General features: G+C 37.8%; 3 protein-coding genes across 6 annotated transcripts; 2 read left to right on the top strand and 1 right to left on the bottom strand.

Annotated features, from left to right (window-relative positions):
* The first annotated feature begins 870 nt into the window (after positions 1 to 870).
* LOC117626522 lies at positions 871 to 2,196 on the top strand. Its single transcript, XM_034358250.1, has one exon. It carries the CDS (start codon positions 1,042 to 1,044, stop codon positions 1,987 to 1,989), a length of 948 nt encoding a protein of 315 aa, XP_034214141.1. The 5' UTR covers positions 871 to 1,041; the 3' UTR covers positions 1,990 to 2,196.
* Positions 2,197 to 2,247: 51 nt separating this feature from the next.
* On the bottom strand, positions 2,248 to 6,155 carry LOC117626496 (exocyst complex component SEC15A). Of its 4 annotated transcripts, none has more exons than XM_034358238.1 (2): positions 5,800 to 6,155; positions 2,248 to 4,837 (listed from the first exon to the last, which is right to left on the bottom strand). In XM_034358238.1, exon 2 carries the CDS (start codon positions 4,819 to 4,821, stop codon positions 2,452 to 2,454), a length of 2,370 nt encoding a protein of 789 aa, XP_034214129.1. In that variant the 5' UTR covers positions 4,822 to 4,837; positions 5,800 to 6,155; the 3' UTR covers positions 2,248 to 2,451. The 4 variants fall into 4 exon arrangements, with proteins under 4 accessions (XP_034214129.1, XP_034214114.1, XP_034214121.1 ...); XM_034358223.1 differs by having other exon boundaries at positions 2,248 to 4,825; XM_034358230.1 differs by having other exon boundaries at positions 5,804 to 6,155.
* Positions 6,156 to 9,820: 3,665 nt separating this feature from the next.
* Positions 9,821 to 11,250, top strand: LOC117615130 (NAC domain-containing protein 2-like). The gene is made up of 3 exons (XM_034344142.1): positions 9,821 to 10,118; positions 10,245 to 10,525; positions 10,646 to 11,250. The coding sequence occupies exons 1-3, from the start codon at positions 9,953 to 9,955 to the stop codon at positions 11,063 to 11,065; spliced, it is 867 nt and encodes a 288-aa protein (XP_034200033.1). The 5' UTR covers positions 9,821 to 9,952; the 3' UTR covers positions 11,066 to 11,250.
* Positions 11,251 to 12,770: the final 1,520 nt, after the last annotated feature.

Raw genomic sequence — 12,770 nt, 5'->3', positions numbered from 1 at the left:
GGCAGAGCCTAACATGCATCCATTCCTTCCAACTGGAAATATAGAGCTAAATACTTGAAGGGCAAGGGAGACCATCTTTGTTCAAAACATGGGTTAAAAAAGATGGGGGTCTAATGACCCACACTTTCGTGCGCATCCTTTCCTTTGCAAGCGTTGCCAAAAGATTGGCCACTTCATTCGCTTAACGAGGAATCCAAGAACAATGACAATTAAAAAAGTTGAAAAGTTGCTACTTGAACTTGCACACGATGGGATACAATGTCCAAGCCCTTTTGGCAACGTTACCATTTAAGCATTGTGTCACAGACCTTGAATCCGATTCTAAAATTACATTTCTTTTCCCCCTCTCTTGAGCAAACATGCTTCCCCATATAAGTGCATGAGCCTCGTCTTCCAAAGCAGAACTTGTGGTGATTTGGACTATCTTTGCGGCTATGAACTTGCATTGGGAGTCCCTAATTATAATTCTAAGTCCGGCCTTGCCATTTCTCGAGTTCCACACAGCATCCATGTTTACTTTGACGGTATTTCCAGATAGGGGTGACCAGACATAAGGAATAGTTTGATTGTTGTTCAAACTCATAATGTTGTTGCGGGTATGGGTAGTTTGGGCAACAAGGAAACTGCTTACACCAGTTAAGGTAGCATAAATCGTAAGGTGGGTCACAACGCATATTGCTTTCACCTAGTGTAACATATGGAAACCTGATGTAATGCTGTATTTGAGCATCAAATTTACATCGTTTACGCTAAAAAGTAAAATGAAAAGTAACAGGGGGTGAAATTGGCAATAAGAAATACTTATGTAGGGAATTTATTTATTTTTTGTCAAGCTTATGTAGGGAATTTAAGCAATAATTTCAGAAACAGGACATTTTTACAAAAATTATCCAATCCAAGGACATAGCCGAGAATTTCCCAAAAAGAAGTAGCCACTACAAGTAAAAAAGACGCGACCTTTCGTCCCCAATTTCATTCTTGAATCTTGATCATTTGCAAAACCCTTGAAATAAATCTCTCTGAATCCCAAACCAAGAAGCCATGGCAGGTCAAACTGTGAAGCTCTTCACAGTGCTTAAGAGATCTGCGAGCATAATGCGGTCCCCCACGTCCCACTTCTTACACCTCTCCGCCCTGCTTCTCCCCCTGGGTGTCCTCTTGTCCACCGTCGTCTACCCTTTTCTGCTTGATTCCGTCACCGACCCATTCTCCCCCGGCGACCGGGCTCCTACTTCTGCACCTCAACCAAGCCAACCGACCATCGCCTCCACACTCATTCTTATCTTTACACCTATCGCCTTCACGGTCTTCGCCTTGATCTCCTCTGTCTGCGCAGTCGGGTCGATCACCCACACCATATTTCATGGGTTCCACGGCCGACCCGTGAAGCTAAGGTCGGCGATCGAATCGGGTTTCGGGTCTTTTTTATTTCTGCTGGCTACGGCTGTGATTTTGCAGCTGGTTGTGAAATGGTTTGGGATACTGCTGTTTATGGGGGGTCGAGTGGTCGAGCTGCAGAGCGGGCGGAGGATGGAGGACTGGTCGCCTGAGTTGACTTTCGCCTTCTACGGGGTGGCTGCAACGGTTGTGTTGCCGGTGGCTCTGTACGTGCAAGTGATGTTGAGCATGGCCCCCGTGGTGGTTGTGGCGGAAGCCTGTTGGGGTTTGACTGCCTTGAGCCGAAGCTGGCGTTTGGTGGAGGGAACGAAACTCAGAGTGGTTGTGCTCTCGTTGATGCTGATTTGTGGGTCTTGCAGTGGGGTTTTGGGGATTTTGGGTTGGAGATTGGTAAGGGCGTGGGCGGCGCTAACCAGTGGGTGGCAGAATGGGGCGCTGTGTCTGCTACATGGCATTGCCCTCATCAGTGTTTTGCAGATGATGGTCATCTTTTTCTATACAGTGGCAATCACTGTATTGTATTGCGAGGCCAAGGAAGACGACGGGGGTGAGGAGGTTGATCTTGGTGATGACTGTGGCAAGTTTCCCTGATGTCGTTTTTGTCTAGGGTTTATGCCAAGTTTTCCTGATGTCGTTTTAGTCTAGGGTTTAGGTAGGAAGACTTTAACAAATTAAGAGGCTACCTATGGTTTAGGTCTGTGCTTCATCTCATCTGTTGTTGTATCCGTTTTTGGTGGAATTCCATTCCATTGTTTTGTTTCAAATGATATGAAGACCCTACAAACATATTACCAACAACAAGGCTGCAATTTCTTTCCCCAGCAATATTGCACATATTTGTTGAAAATATAAAGAAATAACACTTTCAATCGATTAGGATACGCATTGGGCAGAAACTTTATTGTATGGACACAAATTAGCAGGAAAAATGAATGAATCCCATTCATTCTAAACAAGAAACAAGGGAAAACAACGGGAAGAGTTATATTAATAATCAAGGGGAAAAAAGAAGCTCCTAATTCTAGTGCAGAATGCAGAAAGATTTTTCAAGCCTCAGTTGAAGTCCTTCAATCTTTTCTTAAGCATATCCAGTGATTTCTTACGACCACTTTGCTTGTTATTCCTATTTGAAAGGCTCCCAAAAATCCCATCAGTAGAATCCTTGAACTTCTCGCAGATACTAGACACCTTTTTGTAGTCCAAAGCATTGTAGTTTTTCTCCCTTATCACAGGATTCATGAAGTTCTCTGGCTGACTGCTCGACAAAAGGTTTATCAATTGTCGTGCTTCTATCAAGCAACCTCTAAAACTACCTTCTTTGTAAATTTCGCTCAAGCCAGTACTGTGAAACTTCTCGTCCGCAAAAGACTCCAGCATCTTCAAATCATAGTTGATACCCATAACTGCATTGGCACTGAACCTCTTGACGCTATCACTAAGAAATGCCGACACTATTGAGTTAGAAATGTGATCAAGAGCCCCATTCCCAACCTTATACAAAGCATCCAAAGGTAAAATTTGTTGCGCTGTCGACAGAAGAGTATCGAGGTAAATAACAACTTCATTTATATAATCATTCCCATTCTGAGGCGGTTCCTCTAAAGTCCAATTGATATTTTCTGTAAGTGCCATGAACTGATCCAACTTCTTGTTCATCAAATTCAACAATGCAAGATAAGCTTCATCCCTTGAAGTCTTTAGAACCACCTTAGCAGTTAAGCAAGCTTGAGGCCTCTCAACTGACCGGATTGGGATCCCACATAGTTGGGCTGCATGACGAAGGAAAAAGTCACAAGCTCTTTCAAGTGCGGATATGTTTGCAGCAATCTGCATGGCTTGAGAGACACCAATGTTGCCACTTTGAATTGTATTAAGTATCACCTCATTTAACACATCTATCAACAGTTTGTCCAAATACTTCCTCACAACATCATAAAAATTAGTATGTGCCCCATGAGACAAGTAATCAACACACCCTTTGATGAATGATCTGACAATTCGGCAGGCATCAGGTACTGTGGAGGAGAATGGTGCAATGTACGGAAATGCTGGTGTTATATCTGATGTCTGGAGATTGAATGACAGGACAACACTTTCGTAGTCAGTGTCCTTTTTCAAGACCATCTGTTCATAGGTATCACTGGCAATAACATTTGCAATTTGTTGACGACACTCTTCCGAAAGAAGTTCGTGGTATTTGTCTCTACTCTTGTCAAGCGTCTCAAGAAGTGGTCCCACTTCATACCCATATTGTCTAAGAGTAGAGCCAAGAAGAGTCACATAATCCTTCACCAAGAGAAGATGGGTCGCAGAATTCATATGGGAGAATTGTTCCTCTAACACAGATTTCATTTTCGCTATAGCTGTATCCCACATTTTTTCAACTTGCTCAGCTAACAGTAGGCCCCCGGCTGTCCTCAAAACTCGATCCTCCACTATGAAGTATCCTGCAATTTGAGCCAAAAATATTTGATGGGATTCAACAAAAGGCTGTGCTGAAGAGATCTGCAAGTCTGAATTAAGCTGCAACAATCGATTTCTATAGTAATATTCCCAAAACTGCTCTTGGATTCCTAGGCAACTTTGGATGTGATATGCCCTGTATAGAGGAGTTAGGTCAACCTTCAAAATAGATTCTTCATCAATTTCTTCAACATCTAATGTATATGCAAAATCTCCCAACCCTGAAATATTCTGCTCCTCAGCTTTCCTTTGGCGTTCGAGCATTTCCTCATCCCTCTGACGTGCAGATGCAGCATGACCAATTGCCATTTGTCCAATATCCTTTGCAGAACTCCTTATGTGGACCAGCCATTCATTGAATTGACTAGTCACTTTCTTCTCAATGTGCAATTTAATTATTGGAATTCTCTTCTCTACAATCATTCTAACTGCCCTGACAGGAATATTCTGCAAGTAATTTTTCTCAATTAAATCCAAAGTTTTCAATGCCGGGTAAAACTGGCCCTCAGATATGTGTTTATTAAACTTGACACAGAGCTCCAACACTTGTACACAGTTCTTGGACATTTTGATAGCTTCAGTCACATTCTTTTTTATTGAATAAGATTCAAGAAGCTCCTCAAGTTTAATCAATAAGGCACTCCCAACCTCTTGCAACTTGAAATTATCACTAGAGAGCTCGCCTTTTAGCTCTTCGGCATCAACCAACACACCACGAAGCTCGTCAACTGCAAGAATGAATTCCTCATAATGAGTCTTGCAGAGATCCTCAATTTCGACTTCCTTCTTTTTCACAACATGCTTGAGCTGGTGAAGGAGTGATTCTGGCCTCCCCATCTCAAATGCATGCCGGACAATAGGACCGAGGTCATCTCCATTCCTAATCAATGTAGCAAGGACCAAGTCCTCGCCAGTTTCCCCATTCTCTGTAGCAACTCTTCTCTTCGCTTTTGACTCCATTATTCTGATAAAACACCTTGAAATCAAATCATACAAGAAGAATAAAATGAAACAAATATAATAAGCAGAGCAGAAGACACAAGAAAAGCTATATCTTACTCATCCTAACCAAGCAAAGAAAACAAAAACATGATATTCTGGGGAAAAAGTTCTCATAACCCCCAACCAAATGAGTATCTTAAACAACATATATACCAGATTAAAGGGATTAGAATGCTCCTATTCAGAAAATATCTAAATGAGTTTCCCAAGGATGACAATATTTGCCTACAGCCAAATCAACCTAACTTAAGTTACCCATTCACTAGCCCAGCAAAATAATCAGCACCTCTTCTTCAAGTTCAGAACCTCTCTCTCTCTCTCTCTCTCTCTCTCTCTCTCTCATATATACATATATATATAGTGTTTTCTTCTCTCAGTTTTCGTGTAGTCTGGTGTGTAATGGGAGAATTGGGGATTTGGGTTTCTAACGTAGTAACACAACGTCTTTGTTACCTTACTCTGATTTTTCTTTTTCCCCTCAAAATAACAAGGAGGCGAAATCCACATGAGGACAACAGAAAACGAATAAAAATGGAAACTTTTTCCTAATATGTTGAAGAAGATTCTACGACCACTCTAATAATTGATATTACTTCACTCCTTCCCCGCCTAAAAAGTTGGAAAAAATTAAAAACATCAGTAAGATAGCAGGATCAAGAACAACCCAGAAAGGAAGAAGAAGAGTTTGATCAAAATGGAAATCTGGGCGTATCTGAAAATAGATTCATATCCAATACGTCTATCGGTCACAAAAACCACTGAGAAACATAACATAGAAGCAAATTTCACTCTTAGCTGAAACCACACAGGACACGAATATGGTGTCCACCCAAATGCGTTACCAGGCAATTCAAAAGTGGAAGGACAAACATAAAAGCAAACACCCAGATATATTTTCAACAAAATGTGAAAGCTTTGATTGCGAAAAAGACTCACTTACAGAGAGAAGCTTTTATTTTCTTCCTCTTTTCTGTCCTGTTTGAGGCTCCAAATCTAACGAGGAAAATGCAAATACACCAACAGGATTATATCGAAGAGCCTTTGCTTTTCTTTTTTCCTTTCCTGTTTATTCTCTGTCTTTATTTGTTGTATTTTCCATTTCCAAATGGATTCCGCTTTCCTGCACACAATCTTTCGAGCTGGGTATTTGCCATTTCCCACAACATAGTTTTTACATCCTTCGCGATGCTACCTATGTGAGGTATGGCTCCGGTATCTTTCGTCCATGGCACTTTTCGTGCACTCGGCATCTTATTGGAAATTAAAAGAGAAGGTAGGGCCGCCCTTCTGTAGGCCCCATTTGCACATTCTCTGAAATCTGGTTTCTCCACCAGATTTAAATGTTTACTTTACCCTTACATAGATAGAGAAAATTTCGGAAAGTTACAAGGACTACAATGCCATTTTACTTTACCCTTACTTGCCACCGGATTGAAATGTTTGCTTCTTTTAAGATACTTTTTTTTGGGGAAAATTTTAAGATGCAATTTGGAATCACAATTGCTTCATTTTAAAATATAAATACTTAAATAATAATCTATTTAATTGTAAATTTTACATGTCTTATAATTTTTTATTAAAAATAATCATAAAATTGAAAAACAAAACTGACACGCACATGAATGGAGTGGAGGTCCAAATGCTAGTGATTAAACAATAACAATTCAATTCTTTACTTTTTATTTTATTTTTTATACAAATAATATTCTACTTTAATATAATCTAAATTACATAGAGGGGTTTTAAACTCATGTGCATAGTAGAGAGCACATCCGCTCTAACGAACTTGGTAAAACCTTTGTCTGTTTAAATAATATATAAAAAATTCAATTATTTTTCTTTATATGATGATTTCTTTTTAAGATAAATCAGAATTTATTAACAATCAAAGGAGAGTACACTCTTGGAAAAAAAAGATCCTTAATCAAATTATGTGGCGTTTCTAGTCAAATTGATGATTCCAAAGTTACATGTGAAGTTGAAATTTGGGGCTAGCCCATTTTCTGTTGTTAATACATATCATACACGTATTGTCTTGTGTTCATAATACAAGACTAAATTTAAATCAATGCAAGTGTCACACGTTGTTGAATAAAGAGAATGATGTTACTTGGGATAACCCTCCATATAAGCATAAGTAACTTCTAGTTATTACTATAATTAGAAGTCGTCTACAATAACTGTACGTATGAACCCCATTACATCAATGGTTGTGAATCGTCTATGATAGCCTCACACATGCGTGAGCATGTGTTTAGAGTTTAGGGTCCCTTAAGTGAATGACTCAATAACTTTGTGATTGTGTTGGCATTACATATTACTTTAGTTGATAATAATGGCCATAGGCTGACATTCAACACAACTAATTATTAGGGCAATGTGGTAGCCTCACACGTACGTGAGCATGTGTTTAGGGTTTAGGGTCCCTTCTCTAAGTGAATAATGCAATAACTTTGTGATTGTGTTGCATTACATATTACTCCCTAGATGTAGTTTAGACTTTAGTTGATAATATTGGCCATAGGCTGATATTCAACACCACTAATTATTAGGGCAGTGTGGTTCATGACTTGTTTTGTACGACACGCTAAGTTTAATATTATCATAAACTCTACATACGCTATTTACAAAAAAAATTTATAAACCTCAACTATGTGAATGATTATGAACTATTGATTAGTTTAGTGATATTTATTTGCTTAATATCGGAAGAGATTCAAAATTTGAATCACCTCACTTTTATTGATAAATAAAAAATAAAATTACTAGAAAAAAAAAAAACAAAAGAAAAAAAAAAGTCTAGATAAAATACAAATGGATGTGACGTACCTCATCACTAGGCATGAGCTACCAACCAAAAACCCTAAAGACTAATTATACAAATTAATAGCCTATTCAAATTACTCATTATCGTTTTTAATTAGTTTTGAAATAGTGTTATTTGACAATCATCTCTTATTTATTATTACTCGAAGACTCAGTTTACCTTTGGAAAAATACCGCCATGCATATCAAAATCACAATTGACATGAGCACTCATTATCTCTCCACAATTAGTAGCTCATCAGCAATCACTTCCCCTGTCAAGAGAGGAAGATTATCACGATTTATTCTTAATTAATTTGCAATTAAGGAAACTCTTCTTAATTAACTCTCCTCCCTTGATTGGAGTACCCGTTGGATTATGATCCATATTACCACTGCACATGCCATGCACAACTCCAAGCTTACCTCATCAACCTAACAACTATTATTATATGTTTATTACGATAACCTATTTTAATTACTGTTGATATAATTTGACCGCAAGATTAATTTTAAGTTACTATTTTGTGACGACAAGTGAGCCGTTATACTGACCTTATTTAAAACACGTAATTAGATACGAATAACACGTGTGTTTATTTACTATTAGATTCAAAAATCAACGCTTAATTGTTTGTTTATCAACAAACAAAAAACTAATACATAGAGGATTACAATCCCAACAAATCACGATTATCTTTAACAATTGATAATTAGACATTAAAAAAATTATATTTAATGGCTCAATGAATGAATAGAAGCCACCTACCCGCACTACGCATAGTCTTGGAAAAAAGCCCGATACCAAAAGTGGGCCAATTGATAGAATAATCCTCTTATCTCGTTGAAATTCTCATGAGATTAGCTCAAACAAACAAACATCCTCTGCCACGTGGTGGGTTCGATGTTAATCCCAGAAACCATACTCGCAGTTACACGTGACATTTAAATATTAGGTTAGCTTAAGAATGTGAATCGAGGAGGGCGGGTAATGTGAATCTACTCTACTGCGGTCTCCAACGGCGGGCCCACTGATGACGTGGTAGGATAAGCACCACAAGCAAACCCCCCCGCCTACATATTTATCGTTATGTTATGCTTATCCTTTTCTACCCTTTTCGGAAAGAACACGCGTCATCTTGCTAAATGGGAATGGATAGCTACCCTAGCCTACCTTGTAGACTCATTCTAGCTGCTGCTAATGCCAAATCCTCGACTGGCTATAACCTCCCTACTCTCTCCATCTATTTTTTTAATTTTAATTTTATTTTTTCACTTAATTAACTCACTTTTCATTTCCGAAATTATTGGGATTTTATGGGATGCCGACTAATGTTGAATAAATAAAAATACGTATTTTGTTGATTTTGTCTTGATACTTTAAACTTTGGAAGTATGGTCAATCACGCATATATTTATAAAAGAATTATTTTTTTTTAACACATGTGTATTGTCATTTTAGTTAGTATGTGTTAGAAAATTACCGGACCATATTAAATATATATAATTATCATGTATACGTATCTGCATACTTGACTTATTATTTATTATATTTTAAAAAAATTGACTTACTATACATTTAACTTTTTGTGGTCATGATGTGCAAATCTTTTGTTTACAATCAAATACTTGTAAATCTTTCGAGATTTATTGTCTTAACATGAACTTTTATGAAAATGGTTTGCACCCCACATTTTGAATTTATAAAATCTTTTGTATACAGCTACTATCCAATTAGATTGAAGTTGAAGGCAGAATATGGTCAAAATGTTGTAAATTTTACCTTGGAAAATTTCACACCATTTATTAATGTTGTTGAAGCTATTTCCTTTTTAGGATATATTTTTTGGTTAAATTCCTCTTTGGGTATATGTAGTGTGAAGGAGTGGACAATTATAGATTTATCCTGCGGATATTCTCATTGAATAATGCTATCCGGATAAAGTTTGTGACAAGTGCAAGGAATCTTGGACAAAAGCCAAATTATTGGCACTGGCAAGCATCAAAAGAGTTTTGGTTACTTGTGCGAGTATGCTTACCACTTCACATACGAGGTGGCAAAAGTCAAAGTATTAACCAATCAAAACCACGTGACGTCCACAAAACGACGAAACCAATCAACAATAAATTGAGCAGCCATCTCCGTTCAAACATTTCAAACACTTGCATTTCCTTTCGAGCTATGGCCTAAAAACTAGAAGCAGCAAAACTATCCAAACATTGTTTTCATTCTCTGTCTTTGCTTTTGTCTTTCTTTCTTGTTTGTTTTTCTGAGAGCCCAAACATGGAGGCCAAACACAGCTCTGAGCTTCCTCCTGGTTTTAGATTCCACCCAACTGATGAGGAACTCATCATGTTTTACCTCAAAAACCAGGCCACCTCAAGGCCATGCCCTGTGTCCATAATCCCAGAAGTTGATCTTTACAAGTTTGATCCATGGCAGTTACCTGGTTAGTGTTGTAATTAAGATGTTTAAACTTAATTACAAGTGTTTCTTAGCATGGATACGCATTAGTTTAATTATTCTTGATTGATTGCTAAACCTAAACCTAATGGTGTTTGTTTTTGTTATGCAGAGAAAGCAGAGTTTGGAGAAAATGAATGGTATTTCTTTACCCCAAGGGACAGGAAGTACCCAAATGGAGTGAGACCTAACAGAGCCACCGTCTCGGGTTACTGGAAAGCCACAGGCACAGACAAGGCAATTTACAGTGGGACAAAGTATGTGGGGGTGAAAAAAGCTCTTGTGTTTTACCAGGGCAAGCCACCAAAGGGGGTTAAGTCAGATTGGATTATGCATGAATATCGTCTAAGTGACTCGAGAAAACAAGCCAACAAGCAACTTGGGTCCATGAGAGTAAGCCCTCTTTGTCATTGTTAATTTCTTGCCAGTTTGTGACATTACAGTTAATTCAGGCATTTCATCAAACATTTTGGCTGCAAATTGACCAGTTGCGTTGTGTTTGTTGCATCTTAGTTGGACGATTGGGTTCTCTGTAGGATCTATAAGAAGAGGCATCTGGGCAAAGCTTATTTGGACCAAAAAGTGGAAGAAGAAGAACCAATTACGGATCCCAAAATTGAGATAACAGCAGCCAATAATCATGAGGAACAAATGATGTTGAAATTTCCAAGGACTTGTTCCATTACTAGTTTATTGGAAACGGACTACTTGGCCCCAATCTCCCAACTTTTGAGTGAGAATTCTAGCTATGACTTCCAAAACAACTTGGCCAGTGCAGGAAATGCTGGTCATGCCCAAATGTTTCAGTTTGGTGAAATGCCATACCAAAGCACAACGGACTCAGCCAAATTCCAAGTGACTCAGAGTTGCCCTTCTAACCAACCATGGTTTGCGAATCCGGTGTATAACTTGAATGGTTTGGACCGTAATTAACGAATTCAAATTTGGGTGCTAGGGTGGAAATTATGTGCTAAAACAAAATTGTAATTCGGTTTGTGAGAGGAGTTGAATCTTCAACAAATTACGAAATGGATTTGAGCTGTTTTCAGTCCTATAATACATTTAAATTTACCCATATTCTCAAACCAGTTATTTATTTACATCAAAAGTATGACAAATTTGTCATTGCGATCGATCTATTGAGAAATGACGAAATTTATTATGGTTAGATCCAATCTCCTAATCATGACGAAAAGAAAAAAGAATTTTTACCTTCTTCCTTAACTATACAAAATATATATTCAAGAATGAATCACAAATTTATAGACTTTGGCCTTTTCATAAATTTAAGACAATTATTTTATTTTGATTAGATATCATAGTAAGCAAGATAATGAAAACAATATGTTCCTTTATGTTTTTTCAAACAGGTTCCTTGTAACATTTCCTTATCCTAAAAGAAGAAAAGAAAGTAGCATCTAAATGAATGAGGTCGGTCAAATAAGCCGCGTAGAAAGCAATTTTGCTTTGATGACGTACAGAGGACTAGCTGTCACGCATGCATGGGTTGAAACTGAAAGTGTTGATGAAGGCCTTCCTTCTTTGGGGATGACATTTCATACCCTATTTGATATTTATGTCCTTGACAAAATCCTATTTTAGTTTATACGTCTGACTGAGCAATCTTCATTTAAATTGAATGAGTGACATGGAAAATGATCTTTTCCACTAAACGATACCACAAAATTATCTTTCCATAATTTCACGATGTTTATTTTAGCTAATTTTGTAATTAAAATCGAACGGGGTTACTACAATGGTTGTGGCCCTCTCTTTTTTCTTTGCTTGGCACTCAAATCAAAACTTTATGGTTTTTTTCCTCTCACTGTAACAAAAAAATAATTGCAATTAAATAAGACATTAAAGTGATTTTACCCCCCCAAAAAAAAAAATGCGAGGTCTTCACAGTATTAACCAAAAAAAATGTTTAGAAAGAATTAGGTTAAATTAGGTTAAGGGCACAAAAGAGATGAACTTTTTTTTAATAATCTTTTACAAATCCTTATCAACTTCAGAGCATACAAAGATTGTTAACAACCCAAGTCTCAACCGCTTAACTAAGCCATTGCTATTCTAATTTATAACTAATCAATCCCAGGCCTGTCAAAGCAGTTAATTACTCATTCTTTCTTGCCCTGATTTTTCATCTGAAATGGAGCATCAAGAAAGCAATGTGTTATTAGGTTTGTTCTCTCAGGATGGATACAGCAAGGGGTTTTTCATGCTCGTCTGCATGGTTTTGTCATGGATAATAGTCCATAGATGGAGCCAGAAGAACAAAAACGGACCCAAAACATGGCCTCTAGTAGGAGCTGCAATTGAACAGTTGATGAACTATGACAGGATGCACGATTGGCTTGTCAAGTACCTCTCCGAATCGAACTCCGTCGTCGTCCCAATGCCATTCACAACCTATACTTACATTGCAGATCCTGCAAATGTTGAACATGTCCTTAAGACCAACTTTGCCAATTACCCAAAGGTGATCTGACATATTTATGAGATTAGTTACATTAATTGGTCCTCAGTTTTTCTTTAATTTCTTGTTAATCTCCTACTGTACACATTTTATTGATTGAAGGGTGAAGTGTATCATTCGTACATGGAAGTCCTGCTTGGAGATGGGATCTTCAATGCG

Source organism: Prunus dulcis, chromosome 1, assembly GCF_902201215.1.
Source record: "Prunus dulcis chromosome 1, ALMONDv2, whole genome shotgun sequence".
Taxonomy (NCBI): Eukaryota; Viridiplantae; Streptophyta; class Magnoliopsida; order Rosales; family Rosaceae; genus Prunus; species Prunus dulcis.
This window is presented reverse-complemented; position numbering and strand designations above follow the sequence as displayed.

Bases quoted from the DNA above. Each gene is read 5' to 3' on its own strand.
- LOC117615130 (XM_034344142.1), top strand. From the start codon at position 9,953: ATGGAGGCCAAACACAGCTCTGAGCTTCCTCCTGGTTTTAGATTCCAC. The intron at 10,119-10,244 runs GTTAGTGTTGTA...TTTGTTATGCAG, and splicing joins TGATCCATGGCAGTTACCTG to AGAAAGCAGAGTTTGGAGAA. The intron at 10,526-10,645 runs GTAAGCCCTCTT...GTTGCATCTTAG, and splicing joins AGCAACTTGGGTCCATGAGA to TTGGACGATTGGGTTCTCTG.
- LOC117626496 (XM_034358238.1), bottom strand. From the start codon at position 4,821: ATGGAGTCAAAAGCGAAGAGAAGAGTTGCTACAGAGAATGGGGAAACT.
- LOC117626522 (XM_034358250.1), top strand. From the start codon at position 1,042: ATGGCAGGTCAAACTGTGAAGCTCTTCACAGTGCTTAAGAGATCTGCG.